Raw genomic sequence first — 26,534 nt, forward strand, 5'->3', positions numbered from 1 at the left:
AACCAATCTACAAAAAAAAAATGCTAAAATACTCCTTTTCAAACTAATATTTTAATGGTACATCATTTGAGTGTTTAAGCAAGTTATTTAGAACATTGTTTCACTATAGGTGAAAGTGGTGAAGGATTTCCTTATCCCATTATTGATGGAAGTGACAGAAAGCTTGCAGTTCTCCTCGGAATGCTGGACGAAGATGAGAGAGATTCTCAAGGAATAGCTCTTCCGGCAAGAGCAGTTTATATTGTTGACCCCAATAAAAAGTTCAGACTATCTATTCTTTACCCAGCTACAACTGGACGGAATTTTGAGTAAGTGAGAACACTAGTATTCATAAGGTAATGAATCCATTTATCCTGAGCCAAAACAACTATTTGTGAATAGAATAGGGAAGCTAAAGGTTCGAATACATTATCATCACATTATGATGGCATCACATCATCATTACTGTTACAGTAAGCTGCCGCTATGGGGAAGAAATGTGTAATGTCTTTTTTATTGGTATTTAAAATGTTATCAGACCGATGCTCCCATCCCATACACATTTTGAACTTTAACCATATTACTGCCAGCCAATTTTTACTAGTCGATACTTGTAGTCCAGCTGTTTTTGGAATAAAGAAATGCCTTAAAAAATATGAAATAGGAACCGAATGATAAATATTTGTGAAAACTTACCAAACCAACATGTTTCTCGAGTTGATGGTAAATATTTTCACACAAAAATAATAAATATTGTTTTGAAAATATACATTCAGAAGTTATGGCGTTTACAAGAACGCACGAGTTAACTCAGCCATGGCCTGACGTGACATACATCCTTTGACGAGTTAACTCGGCTCTGGCAGTGATCAGGTTTTAAATGAACATTGTCAGTTAGCAAAATCTGACAAAATGGCCAGAACATTGAGGTCACCTCATGCGTATCGCGCTATGTCGCCAACCGCATGTTCTCCATGCCTACCAACACATTTTCAAACGCGTGCTCTTTGTTTTTATTTTTTATTTAAATTAATATCTATCTCTGGTGTTTCTGTCTATTATCTATGGAAGTAATTTTATCGTACGCACACGTAGAAACTTAAAATTAATTGAAATTACGGTGAATAATGAATAATAATTCAAAATACTACTAAATTAGAGTTGGCACTTTCCATAATTGAATTTATAGATAGTGATCATTCAAAATATTGAATGACAAAACCATAATATTACTAAATTTGCCATGCCAGCAAGTGAGGTGATCATAATGTAATCGCAGCATAAGATTTACGTTTGTAAGTTATTCATTAAATTACTACAAGACAGTAACATCTTGTCATTATCCAATTAGTTCAAAATTCAATCTTTAAACAATATTTCTATCATTGGTCATATTGAAAAATGAAAATGGTAATACATATAATGATTCATTTACAACTATAAAATATTGTGCCATTCCAATGACTTGAAACATGTTTCTATAAACTTTCATAGCGATTAATACCTAAACCTATTTTGAACCATTTAATCTTTATTCCAGTCATAAAATAACAACTTCGATTGATTTCAGTGAAATTCTACGGACCATAGATGCAATGCAACTAACGGACAAAAAAAAAGTAGCCACCCCAGTCGATTGGCAGGTAAATATACACAAGACGTTATAAATTTAATATTTAGGTATATGTATATTATTTATGATTCGAAAGTGATAGATTTGCATAATACTATGCCATCTAGAGTCCGTATTCATTATGCTGGCGTTCACGTCACGTCGCTCGCAGATGGAACGCATTGTGTCATCGCGTTCGACTGTTGCAAGTTTTCAATGGGAGGGAACGAGAGGGAATGCAGTGTTAAGATGCTGAAGCGGGGGGGAAACCGCACGCCAGCATAAAGAATACGGACTCTAATACACTTTACAGAACGCTTGTTATGCAGAATTTCATTACAATAAATTTGAAAAATTATTAAAGAAATTCGATATATTATCCATCATATTATACTGTACATTTGACAGCAGTCAATTTGATTGCGGCAAAAGAACTCAGATGATTTTGCGACTGTTGTGTGGCCTTAATAACGGGTAGAAGAGAACTAATAATTGAATTTTTTATTATTACACATGTTAAAGATTAATTTGCCTATTTCAGAGAGGTGATGACTGCATGGTGCTGCCGACAGTTCCAGTAAATGAATTAAACAGCCTCTTCCCGCAGGGGATCACTACTGTCGCTCTTCCTTCGGGTCTCAATTATATGCGCAAAACTCCACAACCGTGAACATGAATTTCGTTTGAAACATCATTTATGTTATTCCATATGGGACCAAATCCTATTGCTAATAGATATTTAAGAATATGTTGTGATAGTAAGTAAATTCATTATTTAAAATTAACATATTTATGTCTGTAATTTCATCAAATATGTACATTACGATATTAAGATTACGAATAGATCTGTACAATACATAATAATACCAAATATAATCTTTATTATTAAATTAATATTGTTACTATTGAATTTTAAGTAGTATGATACAAAAGTATTATATAATAACCTATTTAGGTTATATGTTTAGTTATTATGATCTGTTAACATGAATCGCAGCACTTTGAGTTTGTATTAAATAAATAATTTAATTTTTTCATTCAAATTTTTTTGACTACCTATTGTCATACGCCTATATCATTTTTTTCAGGATTATTTTCTTCAATATTCTTATATAATTCTAAATTATCCGCATGCATCATATCTTTATTCTCAGTATTTGTCATGTTGAGAGCCTCAAAATCTTCTATTAGTACACAATCCTTTAATAATCCACTAGTCGAGTCGCTGGACTTATGTTCAACTTTTATCTCTTGTCGACATTCATTTGCAATCATTTCATTTCCTTTCTTGCATTTATGACTAGGTCGAAGTGCAAACATATAAACAGGATAGATTCCTTTGGGAAAATCTTTTTGCTTGTGCTCTTTGACTATGGTCAGTTTTGATCTTTTAAATATGGTAAGTAAATGCTTCAAAGGACGAGTTACTGAAGAGTCGGTGTCATCTTTTTCTAGTACCCCCGAAGAAGTCACATTTTCTTTCACAATTATCAGTCCGTTCTCATTCAAGGATTTTCTGCAAAAAAAAAGATAAATAGACATTCAAATTCTAGATGTTTTATAACTCCACAACTCCATAGGAATCGATTTTAGCGACCTGAGTTTTCCCATTCGGCATCATCAAGCTTTATATATACATATTATCTACTAATGGTCTGTATACAACTCATAAATTTCTTTTATGGTGTTAACTGTTGATTCTTGGTGGAAATACATTATATTAATTGAAATAAAACACAATATGAAGCGCCTAGTTTCAAAAGCCCCTAAAACGGTTTTCATAAAATTTTGGGTTAGATATATATTTAGAGATATGTTTTTGTCCATTATATGTTGGCCAAAGTTATAGTTTCAAAAAAGGCCTAAAACCGTCAATATTGATTATCAAAAATTAGGCTTAATTTCAAAACCCCCTAAAACAGTTGGCGTGTGAATTTCAAAACCCCCTAAAATGAATAAGCCAATCAGCGGCTGCTCTGATGGTCATGTGATACGGATTTCAATATGTCTGCCTGAACAAAATTAAAGTGACTTTGTGTTGATCGCTCTGTAGGTTAATTTTTTTTTTCCGACCATGTCCGATCCTAATAGGATCATATGGGCCTCCACAGAGTAGAGGTTTGTATTAACAGATTTTGTTTTTTACGAGAAATGGATGTCAGCCACTTGCTCAACCTAATAGGTCCATACCCTGACTCACACACAAATTGAAAAACAATATGTGTACTTGCCAGACCCAGGATTCGAACCTGAGACCCACGGCATGATAGTCCAACGCTTAAGCCACGCGGCCACCGTGGGGGCCACCACTGATTAATGTGCCAAAATGTAAGCCCAATGAGTCAAGAAAGCGTTTACGAAGAAAAGAAACATGGGAAGTTAATATCGAACGCCAAAAACGGTAAGTGAATATTGACAATTTCTGCGTGTTATTTCTCCAATACAGTAGTGTCTTGTCATACTGTCCCTATTGTTGATTATAAAATTGCTTGATTTAAAATAATTACAGTTTACCATTGAAAACGTTAAATATGTACCTATTGACTTAATACTTTTTTCACATATTTTATTAATTATCAGGACCGGTTTTACCAACTTATTATTTTCTATACAAATATTTAAAAATGCATCCATCTCCTTCTTCCTCTTCTATTCCGTCTTCTTCTATTCGTATGCGTTCCTATACCATTAATCCGATTGCGATGAAGCTTTGGTGAGGTTTTGTGCGCACGCCCCCAAAGGTTTTTGAATTAGTACAACCATCTTCTTCTTCTATTCTATCTAATTCTATTCATATGCGTTCCTATACCAAATTTGGAAAATCCATGCATCTCACATGAACAGCTGTATGTGGCCTTCTCATGCGTTGGAAAACCTTCTGATTTATTTGTGTACGCACCACAAGGAAAAACAAAAAATATTGTGTATCCAAAAGCACTTCAATAAACAGAATTAAAACACAAACACTTTATTTCTTTGAGTGGCATTGCAACGCATGACGGGTACTACGGGCATACAAATAGAAGAAGAAGATTAATATCGACCCTTAATCGGCAGAACAACGTAAGCGACACTTTTTGGTAAATTGCGTTTTAAACTGAGAACTGTTCAATATCACCTAGCGCGTAAGTGACAAAAATATTACAGCCCGATCTCATTCGCGTGACATTTTTTTAGGGTCTGTGCCTTTTAGCGTTTTAACTTGTATCGCATTATAAAATAGAGCAAAACAACGTAACCGACGTTATTTGATAGTGTGAGCTACGGTACGGTTTATTCGGTGGTCCGTCTGGTAGTGAGTTGTGCGAAAACCGATTTGGGAGGAAAGCTCGCGCCGTCCAGTAAAACTGGCTGAGATAAAATAAACCTGGTAATAGAGTTTATTAAACAATAATTACCCGCCGTTCCATCTCACTACTGTCGGAATAATCTACGAAGAATAGTATCTTCCTGTAGATTTTTGAAATGTTAAAAATGTATATAAAATTTATACTGAAAATTTGGATTCTTCACTAATGTTGTGATTAGGAATGTTTTCAGAAACGTATTTAATAGACAGTAAGTTCAACTTGGGTTTTCATCTACCAAAAAAGATAATAGTGTTCTTTTTGCGAGAAGGTAACAAATATGTCTAGTGACGAGAGACTTCGGCTAATTGAAACGGATACTTAGAAATGTCCCCTTACCGTAAAGGATAAATGCAAGGAGATGTTCTTTAATGATCTGGCCAAAAGTAAAAATCACAATGATGTTTTGTGCGCAAGTTTTGACCTCGAGAAGGTGCTAAACACTCCCCACGATGAAACCGTAAATTTATATTATTGTCGAAAATACGCATACCATAATGAAAGTATCTACGAAAGTGGAACAAATAATGGATACTGCTTTTTATGGGGTGAAACTTATGGTAAGCGTGGCAGTAATTAGATCTCCGCAATCATGCACAAATCTTTGGATAGGACTAACAAAGCGGGGAAAAATCAAGGATTTATTATACTGTGATTGGTCAGAATAAGAACCGGGCAACACTGGCTATGCTATCTTATTTTATGAAAAATTCAACTTTCATTGAATTGATAAAAATACATTTTCTATTACCAGTGGGTCTATTCTGTATTTATTGACCGCTAAAGTGATAAATATTATCAAACTTGGGTAGGTTTGTATCATAGAATTAGCACTTATTGTAACAATTACAATATGTTGATTGTAATTGTTGCAATAAGCGCTACATTTTAACAGCACCTCTCTTGCTGCTGTTAAAATACAGCACTTATTGCAACAATTACAATACGTTGGTTGTAATTGTTGCAATAAGTACTAATACTTTTATACAAACCTACCCTAAGTTTGATAATATCTATCACTTTAGCAGTCGATAAGTATAGAATAGACCCACTGGTCGTACTACGATGCCGGTTGATTCCATTCATGCGACAATTGAGTCATTTATATTCAGAGTAGTTTGGGCACTATCAGAAAGACCCTCCATCATTTCCAACGCTAGGTCATCATATCATATGCAGAATTCCGTGACTGGAAATCTTTCGCTGCTACTTGCATTCCTTCAAAGTTCAAAATTAAATTTGGTGAATTACGAAAGGCATGATTTAAAAAACTTACCAAATATTGTACCTACTCTGGTGACAGTAGGACTAAACTGTTAGACCTAGAAAATATCATCAGATCCCGATCAAGTGCTGTGATGCTTTAAGCGCAGCCACCCTTGCTGTATAGTGCTAAATCACCAATATCGGAGATCGAGTATAACGATCTTAAATGTCTCTGTGTTAAATGTAATATCCCTCAGAGATGACGGATGAGTTTATGAAACTGCCACATGGATTATCAGTGGAAGATACTTTACTGGAATCCGATCAGGAAGATGTGAATGAGGATAATACAGCGATTACTGCTTAAAAAATGTGGGACAATAATTTTTTTGTAAAACTGAATAGTTGATTACAATTTTATTTTATCATAATTAGTAGATCCCCATATTTAATTATGTACGAGTAGATACGTACCTATTTCATTTTGAAAAATAACAATACCTAATAATATTAATAATATAAGCGAAACCTTAAAAATACAATCATTTATTTTTATTTTACCTATATGTGGTTAAGTACGAGGGTGGGTCAATAAGTCCTTAGAAAAGCCGACAGGTGGCGCGACTAGTACTGTTAGCGGTTTGTTTTCATGCAGCGGCACTACCGATTCAGTATGCTGCGAAGTTTCAATCAGATTGGTCGGGTTGTTGTTTTTTATTTTCGTACATTTAAAAAAAAAATTAGCTTGTTTACAAAAATGGAGAAAATTGAGTTTAGAGCTGTTATTAAACATTTTAATATAAAAGGGTTAACAGCAAAGGAAATAAAAAATGAGTTGGATTTAGTTCACGGCATATCTGCTCCTTCACTTGCAACTATTTATAACTGGTTAAATGAATTTAAACGTGGTCGTACATCAACAAAGGATGAACCACGCTCAGGACGTCCTGTAGAGGTGACTACACCAGAAATGATCAATAAAATCCACGATATGGTGTTAAGTGACCGAAGATTAAAGTTGAGTGAGATAATTGAGGTTACAGGGATCTCAAAAGGTAGCGTCATTTCTATTTTACATGACAAATTGGGCATGAAAAAAGTTTCTGCAAGATGGGTGCCGCGTTTGCTCACAGTCGACAATAAACGCAATAGGGTGGTGGCCTCTAAAGCCCTGTTGTCGCTCATGCAACGCAATCCGGATGAATTTTTTCGTCGCTTTGTGACTGTAGATGAAACATGGATACACCACTATACTCCCGAGACGAAAGAACAGTCAAAGCAGTGGATTGCGAAAGGCGAACCATGTCCAAAGAAGGCGAAAACCGTAAAATCAGCTGGTAAGGTTATGGCTACTGTATTTTGGGATGCACGTGGAATTATTTTCGTTGACTATTTGGAAAAAGGAAAAACAATAACAGGGGATTATTATGCATCTTTATTGGACCAGCTAAAAAACGAAATTGAAGAAAAGCGGCCTCATTTAAACAGAAAAAAAATCTTCTTTCATCAGGACAATGCCCGTGTTCACACATGTTTACGATCAATGGCTAAAATTGAAGAATTGAAGTTCGAATTGGTCGACCACCCACCGTATTCGCCAGATTTAGCCCCCAGTGACTTTTTCCTTTTCCCAAACTTAAAAAAATGGCTAAGTGGACAACGTTTTTTTTCAAATGAAGAAGTCATCGATCGGACAAATGCTTATTTTGAGGACCTTCCGAAAACTTATTTTTCTGACGGTTTAAAAAAAATTGAGAAACGTCTAACCAAGTGTATTGAGCTCCAAGGAGATTATGTTGAGAAATAAAAAAAAAATAAAAACTGTTTTAATGCTTTTTTCTAAGGAATTATTGACCCACCCTCGTATCTACAAGCAAAAATATTAATTTAAAAAGTCAAAGTATTTTTAATTTATTTAACAATGCCCCCTTTCGTAAAATAAATGGGTACTTATGTTATTTATTTTAATACTTGATTATTAATGCCCTGTCATGATAATTAGCATGAAATTTATTTAAATAAAGACAACTACGCCAAATAGCGTAAGCGACATGCCTGGAAAAAATATTGCGTCATAGACATAAGCAAAACAGCGTTACCGCACTATCTCGAAAACTAAAAGCACTAATGCAATTGTTTTATAATTTCCGTATAGGCAGTAACCAATTATTATTAACCACATTAACAGAATTCATTTTTGGAACTAATTACGGAAATAATTTTAAAAAAACCTTCTCTAAAATTTATAAATTGTCGCTTACGTTGTTCTGCCGATTAAGGGTCGATATACTTAAATAAATGATAACTACCATGTATAATTTAGGAAACACTACATTAGAGCACCACACTGCCCTTAACCTCAGCGATAGGTAGGTGGGTCCGCCAAAGATCCTGGCCTGGGGGCCCACTTCAGGATGTGGGGCCCATGAATCCATTTGTCAATGAACGATGATGAATTTGGATTGACTACTCTATTGAAATTGTTTGTGCTAATAAACAAGCACATTCATTGCATGAAAAACAAATTAATTTAAAAATGAATATAATATAAGTAGTAAAACCTTGTTTATTTTTATATTTTTTTTATCATTCTTGTATTAGTACTTACATTGTTGACCATTTGAAAAGGTGTCTGTATTATTTAATGAAATAAAGGGGGGGAGGCGCCAAGATTATTTTTTAAAAAGGAAGGCGTAGTAACATAAAGTTTGGAAAGCACTGTATTAACCAATTCAATGACTACAGACTGGCAAGTTCTTCAAAGACATTAAAATTATCATCAATTCCTCTTATAAAAATGTAAGAGCACTGAGGTGTTGAAAATATGAAGATGGATTCAGTTATGGCGCCTACTTCGAAAGAATAAGTAGGCGCAAAGATGCAATGCGCCACGGTTTGTCCACCACTTGTTTAGACGGTTAAATTATTGTAACAATTAACCCCTCAATACATAAATATGATAAACTACTGTCCATAGCCGCCTTGTGAATGGAATAGACCCACATGTAACGTGTCGCAAATGAGGAAGAGGAAGTATGACCAACGTATCCGGTCCATAGAACTCTTGTTATTGCAGAGAAAACCATTTTCACTACACTTTGCCTCTCTATAAACACATTTTTTGGTACAAGTCAATAATGGGGAAGTCAGGCGGGAACCGCGCTAATTGTCATAGCCGATTTTGGGCAAAATTCAAGAATGAAAACCTAACCTAAACTAACCCAACCAAACAAATAATCCAGTATATCGGCTATTTTCAAAATGTGTTTGCCGCTGGCTTTCCCATAACCGACTTATACCACAATATATTTATTTGTTTCTTGCCATAAAACATTCTCTCTCCATAACTAGCCTACTGCACCGGGACAGGTTTATTTCTGTAATAAGTGTTCATGGTGTGTATATCTATCACTCATCGGAACATCACTTTGATTAAATCGTCAGTACTTTGTTTATCATTAATTTTCAATGTTCAACTTGGATAAACAATCATGGCAAATAACTCAGTCATGTTTAGAAGTTAATATTTCGATATATGGTTTGATAAAGGTAAATATAGACTATTGGTCAACGGGGTGGGGACAGGTCTAAATAAAAAAAAAGATAATAGGTACATCATGGCCCCCACATCCTGAAGCGGGCCCCCAGGCTAGGATGTTTGGCGGGCCCCCCTACCTATCGCTAAGGGTTACGGCAGTGTGACGCGCTACAGTAGCGTTTTCCATGGTGTACGCGGTAAAATTAAGGTGTATTTTTAGCGATTTTTAATATGTACATCCATTTGAATTATGGAGTTGTCGAGTATTGACACACAATTAAAAATTGCATCGTACAATCAAATATTTTAATTATTGAACTAAAATAGTTATAATAATATAATAATATAATATAGTTAATAATTTGTGGTCTGTGTTTATCTCACTTATCGGTCGACTCGTCACGCCGGGCCCTTCCTGAGCCCGGGCCCTTAGGCTAGAGTCCTGTCAGCCCCCCCCCTTGTGGAGGTCATGAGGTACGTATATGTGTAAAGAGTTTTTTTTTTCGACCATGTCCGATCCTAATAGGATCATAAGGGCCTCCACAGTGTAGAGGTTTGTATTAAGAGATTATGTTTTTTACGAGAAATGTATGTCAGCCAGTTGCTCAACCTATTAGGTCCATACCCTGACTTGCACACAAATTGAAAAACAATATGTGTACTTGCCAGACCCAGGATTCGAACCTGAGACCCACGGCGTGATAGTCCAACGCTTCAGCCGCGCGGCTACCGTGGGTGTAAAGAATACTTGGATATAAATTTAATCTACTATAATATTATGCTGAATTATCATACTTGCATGTCATAAAGAAGTCAACTAGATCGCTATCCTTGAGGTGTCCTAAAACCCATTGACACCAAATAACGTCGTAAGTTATGGATGGTTTGAAACTTTGCAAGCCGACAGCATACAGCTGGCCCAATTTGCTTTTCTCGGCAATCAAACCTTCAGCGACATCGAGGAATTTTGCATTTTGTTCCACCAAATCGACTTTATCGAAGATTTCAATAAGCAGATACTTGGTTATGCGACCGATACCAGCTCCACAATCCAATGCACGCGATGTATTCGGTGATTTTTCCAGTGCCAGCATCTCATCCAAAAAGTGCTTTGAGCCATTTATATCAATTTTAGATATAAATCCAAAACCTCCAAGTACTCCTTCCAGAGTAGCTGGAACTGTGGACCAATATTCGGCAGCTTTTTTGTAAAAAGATGATTCCATGAGAATCGTAAAGAAAATATTATTAAGGTTATTAAATTTATAATAATAACTGTCAAAATGTCAACAATACAAATTACCAGACAAGTACATTTATTTTATTGTCTATGGCTTCCGATTATTGAAAACTATTCTATATTGTTTTTAACGAGCAGTTCAAAAATTACATAGATAGTTGTGACATTAAATATAATATATTTATATACGTATTCACTGTCTTTTAAATACATTAAAATATTACATTATTAGGTTCCTATTGTAATCGTGTATTCCACATGCGCGTGTATCCACGCTAAAGAATATTATTTTTTGATTGTATAAAATGACTCAAAAATTGTGTCCACACCTGGAACGTCAGTTGTCATTATTTTATTGTTCTGAGTATTTTGTGATTTTTCTACGTCTCGTCAATAGCCTGCAAGAATTATACTGTGAAATTTTCCAAGTTGATCAATTCCTGTCGAAATAAAATTGAAGAACATATGCCGCTTATCTGTACACTATATAATAATAAATTACATTGGGAGATTGACATTCCGATGTGCCCGGATATTTACTGAGAATAAATTCTTTTATCCTATTATATTTTAATATTGTATATTATTTTAGCTTTTTCAATGTAAGTTATCTTTGTTTATTTATTTATTTTAAGATATGCATAAAGAATATGACCCCATAACTCCTATATACTAAGGTGCATTCTTTTGTTATTGACTTTGGAGTTTTGATGGAATCCTTGAACTGTTACAAAATTATGTTTTGCCAATATCGTATATCCTTCAATATTAAAAACACACTATCACGGCGATCGCTCGTTTGCTATTCGATAACATAAAAAAAATTCATTTCAAGCAGCAGCCAGCAGGATGTCGGCAGGACCATATAACTATTCCTACATCTTCAAATACATAATTATCGGAGATATGGGCGTTGGAAAATCATGCTTATTACATCAATTTACGGAAAAGAAATGTATGTTTATTTTACAGTATTTACGTGATAATTTACTAATTTTTCATAATATAATTTTGATTGTGTACAGGTTATAGGTAAGCGGGTAAATAAGTACCCATTATATTTTCATAATCATGGGTGTATTATGTTAATAAAATTTAATTAACTCTCGAGATTGCTGGTTGTATTTTTAAATATTGTACAAATTGTCAGTTAAAAAAATAGGATTAACCTTCCTGCAGTGCAATGGATAAAACTGAAATTATTACTTAACATGATCTATTTTAGATTTAGCTGATTCTCACAATTCGTTCATGGGCCGACCAACTGCATTCAAATAAAAATGACTGTAAACCTCTATTTCAACTTTTGTTAATCAATAAATAAAAGTTTATTCAGTCTTTACCGGCTTGATCGCAAGTCATCGCAATTGACAGACGAGTTGAAACATGGAGGCCAATTGACATTCAGCATGCAACACAGTGTAGTCTTTGAAAACTTTAAAGTGGTCAGAGAAAGTTTTTTTTTTACATATTTTGAATGTTTACCACAACTATGATTACCTACTTAATTATAAAATAAATAAAGCAGGATTTATAAAAAAAAAATGTAGCTAATAGTAGGTATTCAATACATAACACCAGTCTACTGATTGAATCTACTGTTGCCAAATACCTTGAGGTTATTTTGTAACTTTGAATTTGATGGGAGTGCTTTTCGCATATTGCATCTCTTTTTTCAATTTCATGCTTAATTTTCTTTTGGAAAGAGGTTCTTCGAAATTTTATTTATACATTCTTAAAAATGATATTTATATCCTACATCCTCTGCAGTAAGTTCTTTTTCAGAAAGCTCCCTGGAGCACCTGGTTTATATTGTTTCAAATTTTCGGCGTTCGCATGTTTTTTGTTATTTACTGATAACATTGTTCTTATTCCTTTATTTAATAATTCACACACAACATATACCTGAAAAATCAACTGCACTTGGCGCCATTTTATTTCAACCACAGGTCCAATATTCACTTTAACATAGGAACAAACTTCGATTGATCAACGAAAAAGAATCATCGGAGCCAATCTTTAGAATAATACTATTTTGCTCAGTAGTATATCATGGAATCTACAAAAGATTTTTTTTATTTAATCATGTTTATTCTTCTACCCATTTATTTTAGTTATGGCTGATTGCCCTCACACAATTGGTGTTGAATTCGGCACACGCATCATAGAAGTGTCCGGGCAGAAAATAAAATTACAGATTTGGGACACAGCTGGCCAGGAGAGGTTTAGAGCAGTAACTCGGTCATACTACCGCGGGGCCGCCGGTGCCCTTATGGTCTACGATATCACTCGACGGTATTTATGAATAAATACAATTTAATAATCTCATATAACCATTCTGACAATGTATCAGCAGAAATATTCATGTGAATGTAATTATTTTAGATCCACCTACAATCATTTGAGCAGCTGGTTGACAGACACACGTAATCTGACCAATCCCAGCACTGTCATCTTTCTAATTGGCAATAAATCAGATTTAGAAGGGCAACGGGATGTGACTTATGAGGAAGCGAAACAATTCGCAGACGATAATGGTCTTATGTTTGTCGAGGCCAGTGCCAAAACGTGAGTATTACAAAAATCAATTATCAAAAACCAATGACATCTTTTGTGCCTTAAGAACCTCAGTAATCGGTATGAGTGCAGCTCCACTGAACTATTCCAAGTAGCAGATGATAAAGCTAAGATCGCCTTAATGGTGGCCGACCTCCGCTATGGGATGGCACAATAAGAAGAAGAATGACATCTTTGAGAAGTTAAATACAATATAAAATAAATCTTTCAAAGAGTAACAGTATACAATATTTATTATCCTAAATAAATTCATCAAGTCAATTCAAAGACCATCTTTGAAGTTTTTAATACCGTTTAATGGATCGCTCTTTTTCACCCACAGTGGTCGAGTTTCTATGAAGATCTGGGTTGCAGATTCAATTCTGTTGCTGGTCAAAAAAAGCATACTTTTCAATGTGTTTAACCCTGTGCAAGGACCCAATGGGTTGGGAAAATGCCCAACAGTTATACCTCGTAAAGAACAGAGTGTTACTATAACCTCCACTCTCTGAAGACCCATGCTTGGTTTGGAGCGAAAATGTTAATTTTCTTTTTTTTCTCAGGGGAGAAAATGTAGAAGAAGCTTTCCTCGAAACTGCAAAGAAAATTTTCCAAAGCATCCAAGACGGTCGTCTGGATCTGAACGCTGCCGAATCAGGCGTGCAGCACAAACCCGCACAACCTGGCAGACCTTTGAGCGACCAACCTGCCCCCAAAGACAACTGCTCTTGCTAACCGACCAATGACTGAAAGGGTCTGTCTCTTCAATTATAGCGCGAAAGATACATTCCACTAGTCTCATGAAAACACCACCATGAATTTATGTACGTGCTTATATTACGTAAGAGCTACTTTCTATGCAAGGATTCGACAGTTTTTGGTTGGCCAATTAAAATAATATCGTATTGTGAAATTTTACTACCAATACAAAAGCTCATTATGTTAAATTCATTATCTTTATTCAAGTTTGGCATGTATCAATTGTCGGTATCGCTGATTTTTTGACACAGCACGAAGATTGTTTTGCAAATTTATGGATACCGAAAATTATTTGCGATTGATGCTGATTGGTCTATTAATTTGTAGAAATTGTATGAAAATGTTACAATCTAAATAGCAAAAACACATATAATGACAACTCATTTGAAAGACTGTGCTTTTCTACAAAGCATATTTTATGTTAATCAATTTATAATTACTTATCTGAAAATTACATTATTATTCAGAAAAATATAATGAGCTTATCATTACAATGAATCATTCGCATAAAAATAAAATATGTAGCAAAAAAACTGATTGGTTCATTCCTTGTTGCAAATTTCTTCTTCCTCAAAATGGTGTATTTACATTTTATTACGTTTAGTTTAATTTTGAACTGTATTAAGCTTAAATCTTTCCAAAAAAATTGTCTTTTAAATGAAGATATTAAATCATTTTTAATACGAGTATGTAGATTAAATACTATTTATATAAATACAAATAAAGTTTATGCACTTTAACTGAAACCAATGATTTACAAAAAGTAAAAACTATCCAAAACAAAAAAATCCTGAATGTATCCGACAAATATCAAATTAGCCCTTTATTATTCGGATGTACCGACATTTCTAATAACAACGTTGTTGAAAGCTTTGACTAATCGGACTTGTGTGTGCAAATATCTGATGTTTGAAATTGACCCATTCGTTTAGGATGGTTTCATTAATAATACGAAGTGCAATACATAAATAATTTCAGCAAAAATATTTGTCAAAGATCAGCTATCATCCTGTTGGATCCGTTGTTGTTTGCTTTCAATATTATTTTCATGTATTAAACACCATCGTTTGATAACTAATTTAGTATTAAAGATAATTCTTTTTCTTTTACAGTACATAATTTAGCCATCGACGTTTGATAATAATATATTTACAGAATATGTATTGATGTTTTCTATTGCCTACCCTGATAATTTTGCTTCTGTTCTTTTAATATCAAAGATGATCAATCGAATAAACATTTCATTACGTATAGGGAATAATAATTGAAGTACTGAGAATTGAATGAATACAAGTGTACCAGTGACCAACTTTAGAAAAATAAACCAGCTAGATATTCGATTGTAAATTATTCTACATACCTAATTGCTTTTAACATCCTGTAAATGAGGTTTTATTCTCTAATTACTAGGTTGTGGAGATCCGATAAAAATAGTGCACACTAAACTTTGTCAATCATACTTATTTGTTTGCATTGAATTGAGAACACACATTGCAGATAGCGTTAGAAAATTAGTTTTTAAAATTCAATATCCACGGGATATACTTCAATCTGTAGAATAAAATACTGTGTGTCTTTTGTAAAATATGTCTTTTTGTATAAAGCAATTACATGTTTGAATCTTGTAACATTCTTTTTAATTAAATTTCACTTGTATTCATTCAATTCTCGGCATCTCAATTTTTTTGGGTAGGTATCCAAAATAATTAAAAATGTGGGAATATTATAAATGTTATTCATGTACTTTCATTGATTTCTTTATGAACCCTTATTATATATTATGTCTTGTTTGTAAAAGTGTGCCGTCTTAGGATACTTACCCTTAACCTATTCTGATCTCCTGTTTGATGCTTAGAATGTAATATTTATGAGCTCATTTCAGTCTTGCTGAAATATAACCTTGAATTGATAGCAAACATTTAATATCACAATAGCATGGTACGTAAGTGCATATAATGGAGTACATAGCTGATCTTGTAATAGACATAACAATACTAGCCATCCTAATAATATATTACATCTACATCCTATTATACTTCATAATAATTATATTCTAATGCATATTGTATTTTAGATTCATGGCAAGATTTCAGAATGTATGTCAAATAAACTACTTCATTAAACTTTAATTAATCGCACACGGTTAATTTATTGTATGTAAATTTTAATTTACCAAAATAATTACTTTGTCTTTTAGAGAAATCATCCTTTTGCTTTCTCATTTAGATCATCAGGTACGAAATGGAAAATTCATTTGACAAAATGTGATATGAAACCTTATAAATTCATTTATTTTAATGCATGAATTTTTTTTTATATATTATGTACATCAATTTATTGTAAATTTTTATCATTACGTAGTTATAAGTTAAATAATTATTATAACTGATATATTATATTATAAATCTATGGGAATAAGATGTCGAATTTTTTTTTTTTTTTAGTTGACGCATATAATTATTATGTACTGCACAGTTTTATCCACACGTTTTACTTACTATTATCACAATCTATTCACAAACAACAAAGGAAAACTAAAAACCTTGCATCAACTTCTATCATGTGGATTCACTCACTGTTATTAGGCTATAGGGTAATATACTTCATTATTCTCTGGATGGAATGAAAAATATTAAAATCTAATAAACTATTCTGTAAAAAACCTGAGATGTCAAGGAAAACACATACACGTGGCCTTTCCTACCTATCATTCCACAGAGCCCATATGCAATATCATCAAAGAGAAATATGTTCCAGGTAATCAATTGCACACTGATTGACTGCATTATACATGCAATTTACCGACATTTGTAAGTCCATACGTGTCTTCTGGTGCATACAAAATTTATAATCTCCCATTGCCTTTGAGTAACTTAAGGAACGAAAACAGGATAAAATTATACAAAATAGCAATACAATCAAAGTAGTTTATTTCCTACACAACATGTATTAATAAAAATATATGTTATTACATAATATGTATGCATTATGTATGTTAACAACATCTTGACTAATAATAACACTTAACTCACTATATTGGTGCAGTCAGAAAACTATCAATTTTGAAGATTCAAGGTCTTTGCTTTTAATTTTGTGGATACAAAAAATATTGGTCCTAAACATTTTACAATAATGGCCAATGCTTCTTTCAATTAGAGGGTGAAAAATTAAAACATTACTATCCTAAAAAGGCTATTAGTAGATATCAGTCTCAGATTAGGATAAATTACATGACAGCATTATCTATGGAGAATGACAACATCACGGACATTTCTTCTATTATGATATTATGATTGTTACAATATTTTTATTTGTTCCCATTTGGGAATTTTCAAGTATGTTGAACATAATCTAACGAAAAAGATATAGAAATACAGCAGTAGTTTATGTATGCTGTTTAGGCAGATAAGTGAATTTTACCATGTTACTGTTTTTGTCCTGAGTGTGAATAATATATTGTTTATTTCTTACAAATTATATTTTCTAAATAGTTTAAAAAAAAAAACATAAAATTGTTTTGCAGTGCTTTAACAATTATTTATACTTAAGAACTCGCAGTATTCAACACTTTTAATATAGAATAATTTAATACTTGAAAACATTCAACTTGTGAATCGTATTTTCCAAAGCACTTTTATTCAATTCCCTCCAAAAATGTTGAAACATATATTTTTTCAAATATTGTTGATTTGCAGTGTTAGCTTTGTAAATGAGCGATTTATTATAATGGGTACAAATGAACAGTACTATGAATTGTGCTAGAAAAAATGTACTAGATGTAACCACTTAAAAAATAAATTATGTTTGTGCATATTCTATTGTCTGAACTATTTATTTATTCAGTCTCCATTTTCATTCGTTTGCTATCTGAAGATTCATCGTCGTTGGTGACTCCCTCAGTATTCAGCGATGGTTCATCACTTTTTCGAGAAACAAAAACAGCTGCTTTACCCATTTTTCGTGCACCTGTAAAAATGTATGTAATTAAAATATATATTAGTTAATTTGTATCATTCGTATGCATCATTTAAATATTACTACCTTTAAAATGAAATAAAAATAATGCGTGTATTATATAGAAGAAATATTTGTCAATAAAAGTTAACTAAAAAGTAGGTCAACATATGAATAGTTTGATGTAATTTATTATTATAATAATGTTGCCAATATAACATATCAAATCAATTATCTATTGTTTTTTACCATTAATCTATCTAGATATTTACCTGCTCGCAATATTGCTTTACGTGCATTTTCTATAATAGAATTTTTACACTGCTGTTCACTCAGACCTAAAATAAGACCTCTGAATCCAAATTTAAGGAAAACAAAAACTATATTGTGTAAAATAATATACAATTCAAAAATATAACTGGTCACAAACCGTACATCAGTTTTATAAAACTCAAGATAGATTTTGAAATTACAAATGCCTATTAACATCCTCTAAAACAGCGATGGCGTAACTTTTTATGCTTATGAGTTAAAAAACTAACAAAACACTTGTAATAATAGGTGGCATCCCAATAGGGTAGTTTCGAAGAAAAAGTATAAATTAACCGCATATAATGTTAAATTAGATGAAAAAATCATAACCGATGATGTGAATGTGGACTGGGAAAATACAAAAAACTGTATTATCATGAGTGCCACAGAAATTCTGGGGGAAAACAAAGCTAAAATAGATTCAGGATGGTTTGATGATGATTGCAGGCAAGCACTATTTGAAAAAAATGAAGCAAGGAAGAAATGCCTACAAAGGGAAACGCGCCAAAATTACGAAACTTATAAAGAAAAGAGAAAAACTGCAACAAAGCTCTGTTGAGAGAAAAAGCGAATGATGCTCAAGAGAATACTCCAAGACATGGAATGTCAAAGAAGAAACAATGATCCCAGAAAATTTTACAAGACTCTTAGAAATCTAACGAAATCCTATCAACCCAGATTAAACTCCTGTAAGGATAGTGAAGGACAAATGATCGAAAAGGAGGACATTATGGAAAGATGGAAAGGCTATTTTACAACACTTTTAAATCAGGCTTATAGTAATGGTGATGAGGAAACGGAAGAAGTATTGTACCACAGTGCTGAGGAATTTATTGATGAGCCTACTCTGCCTGAAGTAAGAAGAGCATAAGAACGCTGAAAAACAATAAAGCACCTGGAACCGACAGGATAACAGCCGAGCTGATAAAGAGTGGTGGCCCAACACTGGAAGCAAATATCCACAAGATAATTCTCAATATTTGGGAAAAAGAAATTCTACCTGAGGAATGGAAGATGGGTATAACCGTGCCTATTCTAAAAAAGGGAGACAAAACAATGTGCAATAACTACAGAGGGATCACAATTCTAAACACAGCTTATAAAGTTTTCTCATCTGTACTGTATAGCAGATTATTGATCTATGGTGAGGAAATCCTGGGAGAATACCAATGCGGCTTCCGACCAAATAGATCCACCATAGATCACATCCATCTCATGAGGCAAACTATGGAGAAAGCGCACGAATACAACCTTACGCTCCACCACCTGTTTATTGATTTTAAACAAGCTTTCGGCAGCGTGAATAGGGATAAGATGCTGCAAAGCCTAAAAATACTGGGAATTCCCTTAAAACTAGTAAGGCTAATAAAGATCACACTGACGGATACTCAAGCAGTTGTCACTGTGCAAAATGAGCAAACTGAAAGCTTCAAAATCGAATCAGGTGTGAGACAAGGGGATGCGCTATCCACTATGGTATTTAACCTTGTGGTGGAATTCATAGCTCGTGAAACCAACATAAGAGGATGGGTAGATAACAGTACAACGCAGATGTGTGCTTATGCTGACGACATAGTAATTACAAGCAGATCCAAACAGAGGATGATCGACCATGGTAGCACTAGCAGAAAATACTGGACTGCAAATAAACCAGTCAAAAACTAAGTATATGGCCAGCACACGCGATCAGGTACCGCTGCAGAATATAGACATAGGACAGCATGCATATGAAGGGGTGGACAAGTTCACGTATCTCGGATCCAGCCTAAATACCCAAAATAAGACAGCAGAGGAGAGAAAAATCCGCCTTATCTCCGGGAATAAATGCTGGCATGCCTGCAAGCGACTGGTGGGGTCGAAAATTCTAAGCCGAAGAAGTAAACTTCTAATTTATAAAACAATTATAAGGCCAGTGGTCACTTACGGCTGTGAGACTTGGTGCTTAACTCAAAACGAGGAAAACAAATTAGCTGTCTTCGAGCGCAAAATCTTTGGACCCACGTTGGAAAATGGGAACTACAGAATAAAAATGAACCACGAGTTGGAAGAGCTGATTGAACAGCAAACAATCATAAGATACTGTAAGTCCCAAAGACTACGATGGGCGGGACATGTGGAGAGAATGCCTGAAGTTAGAGCGCCAAGGATCATGACGAAGTGGCTACCCCAACGTAAGAGACCCAGAGGCCGTCCAAGAAGGAGATGGGCTAACGCTGTAGAAGTGGACTGGTTTCATATAGGAAGACCCGGTAACTGGAGAAGTGTGGCGAGAGACCGGAGTGAGTGGAGAGCGGTTGTGGAGGAGGCCAAATCCCACCCCGGGATGTAGCGCCGTGGAAGAAGAAGATGAAAATTGAAGATATAATGGGTTTATTGACAAAATAATAATTTGAAAAAGTGCTATAACCACAGGTATCTGATGCACCAAATATGGCTTCATTCTCAATTTTAACATTCTGATGATATGGTATTAATATATTCCAAGATGAGAAAATACAATGTATCATAATGACATATTATACGTCTTTCCTACAAAAATCTACAGATTATCTAGGCTAAGCTCTCAGAGATAACAGAAATTCTTCATTTGGGACCTTCACACAGCACCCAGGCTCTTAAATAGATAATATGTAGGTACCACTAGTAAACAATAGTATATGATATGTATACTTGTATGTTTTTTTTCAACAACATCCCTACAAACAAAAGTCATCGCACCTCATAAACTAGATAGGTAGGTATATCTAAAGAACCAGAACCGATCCGTATTCCATCTGACTTAAACACAATTTTTTTTTACAATAATTAAAAGTCAAAAATTTTAGGTACATTGGAATATAGATAAAAATATATTTATGTTTAAAAGGATACAGATTGATTATATCATACGGCCCTCTAACTTGGAATTCTGTTTCAGCTCCGCTTGTTATTAAAATATTGGCTGATTTTCCAATGGTATAGTATAAGTGAGCCTTGTGTATAATGTTTTTTCTATAGTTAGAATTCTTCAATGCCGGTGCATACATGATTTCAAAGTATATGCCCCTATCAATAGCTTGCTTGTATAGCTTTCTATTCATTTTTATATTGCATTTGTTCTCCGGAGAGAATGAAATAATGTCCACATCCATAGTTGTGCATGCATGACTAAAAGCTGTGACAGATGTTGGTATTACAGCCAGAAGATCATATTTTTTTATATTCTCCGATTGATTCTGAAAATGCATAGAACATATTTTATCACCATTCACAAAGTTTTTAAACAACACAAAGTCATGGGCAGTGGTTTTCCAATTTTATCATTTTACAATGCACAAAAATACAGAATCAGATTTGAGACCTTTTTTTGCTTTTGTTACCTATTACAGAGTTCCCACCGGAAACTATATCAGCAACTTTATGATATCCATGACAATGATTGGTTTTCCCTACAAGAACCAGAGTCGCCATATAAATGTTTTGTGCTACAGTCAGTAGCCTCTACAATTCCGAGGCATTCAGCAGTTTAAATGTTATTATCGCCTAACGAAAACATCCATCGCAAACATACGAACCTATAGTCTGGATAGTTCATCAGTGCATTGAATTAAGATTGTCTGGAATCATCATTTTTTTCCATACAACCTATGGTGCCCTTAGAAACCCTAAGGTGCAGCCGCAGTACACACTTTGGATACCACTGCCATAGGGCATAGATTGACATGATTAATGTAAGGATTTTCACTTGCATGCCTTACTATTTTTTTTTCATAATGGATTTAAAGAATATAAATACCTAGGTACATTATATTAATAATATTACATATTGTTTTAAAAAATCTTAAAATAGAAAATCGATTTGAAAAATACACACCAATTTCAAGGACACACTCACTTCTGAGAATTCAATTGTAAGCCTGTGTAAAATTTTTAAATTACACTTCAAATCCTGAAATAATAAAAAAAATACTAATTACTGACCATAGTGTATGTATGTATTTCAAAAAAGTTCACCACCACTGAACTAGGCTGATGCGCAGTAGCAACATTTAAATGAAACAGTAGCGTATGCAAGGTGGTCAGTGAGATGAATACATAAATTTTGAATACGCCAATGCTAAATATTTCAACGAGTGAACATAATATAATAGTTTATACACATCATTTTTCATAAAACATCAGAAATATACATATTGGGAAAAAATTGTTCCATACTTTGGACTAAGGGTTCAAGTCCTATTCAATGTAAATATTTCTGATGTGTTACCAAAAACTACAAATATTCAATAAAGTAGATTAGTATTATGCTACATTCTTTAATCTAGTGTATTATTCATTTGAATAAAAAAAAAAAACAGTTAATATTATTGTGAGCACCTTGGGAACAAGCAGAGGCGGAGGAGGTATTACATCCGAATTGTCCCGAGGTTCCCCTTTTTTATTCTTCTTCTTCACTTCAAAGATAGATTCATCAATAACTTGATTTATTGCAACTGTTTTATATCCCACTGAAAATATATTTATTCATTTATAAAAACAATACTATGACTATAGTTATTGGCCAATGCGCCATTTTACATAGTGTACAATTACATAAGGTAAACATAAAATAGATAAAAAAATACTTAATAACCAACAAAAAGTATAAAAACATAGAGAAAGAAATTCTTACAAATAGTTATAAATTTTGCATATCCACAATAATTGAATACTTCAAAAAAATATATCAACATTTATATGTAATGCAATCAAATAGGTTAATCACACATAGATTATGTAAATATTCTTTCACCTCACCGGATCGAACCCGGAGCTCCCAGATGTAAGCCCAGTGCTTTACCCACTACACCATGAGAGCCACAGATGCATTAATAGTATACGCAGAAGAAAATGTGTCAGAAATTTCTTTTGATTATGATATGGAAAGAACATCTATGTCTTTAAATACAAAAATTGAAGATATTTATCGTGGAAGGACCCTGTGACGACTAAATAATACTGGTATATTCAGAAGCGAATTAACCATAGGGCTATTTATAGCCCAGGGCCTCGGGATTGGTAGACCCTGGGGTTCGAAAAATAAAATTTTAGAATTTATAAAAATACCTTACACCACATGAAGTTTTCATGTCAATGAATGTCCAAAATCTTGATAAAATAGGTAGCTACTAATAATAAAATATACTATTAATTAACTATTTCTTTTATTTAACGAGTAATTCACAAGTTTTAAGAATGTACCATTCTATTTATTGAAAATACATAAATTTGAAAAACACTGCTGATATTGGAGACATCCGTGACGTCGGTTAGTAATTGAAGTACATAACGGTACCTACTTTGATTAAATAAACAAAAACCGATTGCCAAAGTAGCTTGATTTAGAAGAGCGCTGATGAGCAGGTATTAAAAAGGCCAATAGTTAAAATTTGTCGCAATTAGTATGTCACCACGTAGCATAGAGGATAATGCACGGACAGGGCGTAAACCCAAGAGATGCTGGTTCGATTCCAGCCGGGTGGCTTACTTTTTTCAAAAAGATTTTTTCTATTGGTTATAATATATTTTCTCAGAAGTGTTTTACAAAATTATTTATGTTAAATATACTATTGTTGAAATCAATTGCAAAAACTATGACACTGTAAGAAATTTGGTACAAGTCGGTTTTGGGGAAGCCAGGCGGGAACCGTGCTAATTGTCATAGCCGATTTTGGAAAAATTCAAAAATGAAAACAAAACATAACCTAAAGTAACCCAACTTAAAGGGGCCGTAAACGAGCATCAAAAATTGTAGATTGCCAAAAAAATAGTGTAACTATTGTCCAGTTGCTGGACAATGTATGACCCGTCATCAGTGTCGGGCAAGTGAGGCTGATGTATTTTGTGCGTACGAGTGACAACAACGGCCGGCAATGAAGTTTCTGCACCATATCTCATCCTAAATAATCACATAAACAAATCTAAAATAAAATAAGGATTTGGATCGGGTCCTACTTAAACAAATGTGAAACAGTAAGTAATATAAACCAGAATTTAGTTATTGATAATTATTTATTTAAAAACTTTACAAGAATGACAAAAATTGACTTTTAGTAGGTATTTGTTAAATACAATTAGTGCGAAGAAAAAGAAAGTAGATACAGTTACGTAGAAAGCAACACTGATTACTATTATAATACTACCAGTCACTCTTCGATTTTTGCCAACTGGAGATTCATTTTTTTTTTTTTTTTTTCGACCATGTCCGATCCTAATAGGATCATATGGGCCTCCACAGAGTAGAGGTTTGTATTAACAGATTTTTTTTACGAGAAATGAATGTCAGCCACTTGCTCAACCTATTAGGTCCATACCCTGACTCACACACATATTGAAAAACAATATATGCCGTGGGTCCCAGGTTCGAATCCTGGGTCTGGAGATTCATACAGGAGTTAAATGTATTTATTCAGGGTGTTCAACTCTTCAATTGCTCACATTATTCCGGATCTAGACGTTTCTGCAGTTTTGACAGTTGGCCTTTTCATATTTGGATCATTATATAGTTTGGCTTCCACGTTCCATAGCTCAGGACGTAAATAAACCTCATTAATAAGCTCCAATACCCTGTCGTTTGTCTATTTATTCATTGTACGTAGTGTGAATAAAATTGACGATTAACCATAATAATATTAATAACGACACAGCGAAAAATTATAATAATGTATTGTCGAACCGACTGTCACTAAAATGTTTTTGTTGTTGCTAGGGGTGAGGTAGGTCAAACAGAGATGCACATATGGAATAGAGCGAGAATTAAATAGATTTATCTAGCAATTATTGCCGTATTTTCGATTGCGTTCGATATATCGACCAATCATGCTGCCTGAAAGCATGGGCAATAGATGGAAAGTTTCGGCAACATAGACTACTTTGAGTTTTGGGGAACTATTAACGGTAACACAATTGCCATATCAAATTGCCGTAAAAAGTTGCTCGTTTACGAGCCCCTTAACAAATAATCCAGTATATCGGCTAATTTCAAAATGTGTTTGCGACTGGCTTCCCCATAACCGACTTGTACAAATGTACAAATTTGTATGTTGGAAGCCACCATAGACGTTATAAAATCATAAAAATTATACGCATCATCCAAAATGTTCATGGTTGAAAGAGGTGTAAGTAATATCATACAGCAATATAGCTAGATGGTTAATAAAAATATTTAACAATTTGTAAAATGCCAGTGTAAAACTAGAGATACTTTGCATGCACCTTGTAGCATAGCCAAATTATTGTTGTAATATCTCTCTTCAGTCGGGCACTCACAGTAAACTAAAAAAAAAATAGTACTCACGCCTGCTTAATACATCTAATTTTGTGGCATCAAATTTTTCAGATAAATTAAGCTCGTAAAACGTTTGTGATTTGAATGGCATCGTTGCACATATTTCAATAACTTCTTATCCAGTTGTTCGCGGTAACGAGGTTAAGTTTTTGTTTGACTTTGACACTTCTCAGACAACCTGACCATAGAGATAATAACTGACTTAGACACAGTGTTGCCATATTTTCAAAGTAGAATTATAATACTGAGCCTTCAAAATTATAGTATTTTGGCAAAAAGTATAGTACGCGTTGAATGATGAATACTTTTCTGCATTTTCCAAAAATTACGCGTAAAGTAATTAGCGTCACCTTTTTTAGACAAAAATTGAAATGTAAGGTGATTAGCAACTCGTTTCTTTTTCAAAATATTCAGAATTAAGGTGATTTACGTCTCCTTTTTTTTAGACAAAAATTCAAATAGATTGTGATCAACGTCGTCTTGTTTTTTTTAGACAAAAGTTCAAAAGTTAGGTATTTTAGTTCTTCCGAACAACTTAAATGCTATTTTTTATCTATTCCGAATTTCCAAAGTTATAGTATTTTGGGTGTACTATACCGGTGGTCAACGGCTGGTCGGCCCCAAGTGGACACATTGACGCCAGTAGATGTGTTCATTGCAAAAGTTGAGAAATGCCAAACAGCCAGCAAGTCCCATCTGCTGGCCTCCCCGCGGCGACCTCCGGG

The 26,534-nt window shown here is 33.8% G+C and overlaps 4 protein-coding genes across 5 annotated transcripts in view; 2 read left to right on the forward strand and 2 right to left on the reverse strand.

The window, feature by feature from the left end:
- Prx6a (Peroxiredoxin 6a) overlaps nucleotides 1-2,389 on the forward strand; it is a 5,286-nt gene extending 2,897 nt beyond the window's left edge. Inside the window, exons 3-5 of the mRNA XM_085955822.1 lie at nucleotides 110-308; nucleotides 1,550-1,622; nucleotides 2,133-2,389. Coding sequence (XP_085811948.1) covers nucleotides 110-308; nucleotides 1,550-1,622; nucleotides 2,133-2,261 — 401 coding nt within the window. The 3' untranslated portion in view covers nucleotides 2,262-2,389. The remainder of the gene's footprint in view (nucleotides 1-109; nucleotides 309-1,549; nucleotides 1,623-2,132) is intronic.
- On the reverse strand, nucleotides 2,369-10,970 carry Ntmt (N-terminal methyltransferase). The gene is made up of 2 exons (XM_085955821.1): nucleotides 10,478-10,970; nucleotides 2,369-3,107 (listed from the first exon to the last, which is right to left on the reverse strand). The coding sequence occupies exons 1-2, from the start codon at nucleotides 10,906-10,908 to the stop codon at nucleotides 2,654-2,656; spliced, it is 885 nt and encodes a 294-aa protein (XP_085811947.1). The 5' UTR covers nucleotides 10,909-10,970; the 3' UTR covers nucleotides 2,369-2,653.
- A 291-nt stretch (nucleotides 10,971-11,261) lies between these two features.
- On the forward strand, nucleotides 11,262-16,575 carry LOC147066081 (ras-related protein Rab-14). Of its 2 annotated transcripts, none has more exons than XM_085956100.1 (5): nucleotides 11,262-11,524; nucleotides 11,758-11,877; nucleotides 13,037-13,217; nucleotides 13,308-13,490; nucleotides 14,042-16,575. In XM_085956100.1, exons 2-5 carry the CDS (start codon nucleotides 11,772-11,774, stop codon nucleotides 14,211-14,213), a joined length of 642 nt encoding a protein of 213 aa, XP_085812226.1. In that variant the 5' UTR covers nucleotides 11,262-11,524; nucleotides 11,758-11,771; the 3' UTR covers nucleotides 14,214-16,575. The 2 variants fall into 2 exon arrangements, with proteins under 2 accessions (XP_085812226.1, XP_085812225.1); XM_085956099.1 differs by having other exon boundaries at nucleotides 11,761-11,877.
- A 114-nt stretch (nucleotides 16,576-16,689) lies between these two features.
- On the reverse strand, nucleotides 16,690-25,995 carry Rpp30 (ribonuclease P protein subunit Rpp30). Its single transcript, XM_085956098.1, has 6 exons — nucleotides 25,819-25,995; nucleotides 22,860-22,990; nucleotides 22,357-22,431; nucleotides 21,375-21,718; nucleotides 18,464-18,543; nucleotides 16,690-18,203 (listed from the first exon to the last, which is right to left on the reverse strand). Exons 1-6 carry the CDS (start codon nucleotides 25,898-25,900, stop codon nucleotides 18,073-18,075), a joined length of 843 nt encoding a protein of 280 aa, XP_085812224.1. The 5' UTR covers nucleotides 25,901-25,995; the 3' UTR covers nucleotides 16,690-18,072.
- Nucleotides 25,996-26,534: the final 539 nt, after the last annotated feature.

This window comes from Rhyacophila brunnea, unplaced genomic scaffold (genome assembly GCF_057557595.1).
Source record: "Rhyacophila brunnea isolate RB1 unplaced genomic scaffold, BYU_Rbru_1.0 scaffold_5, whole genome shotgun sequence".
NCBI classification, from domain to species: Eukaryota; Metazoa; Arthropoda; class Insecta; order Trichoptera; family Rhyacophilidae; genus Rhyacophila; species Rhyacophila brunnea.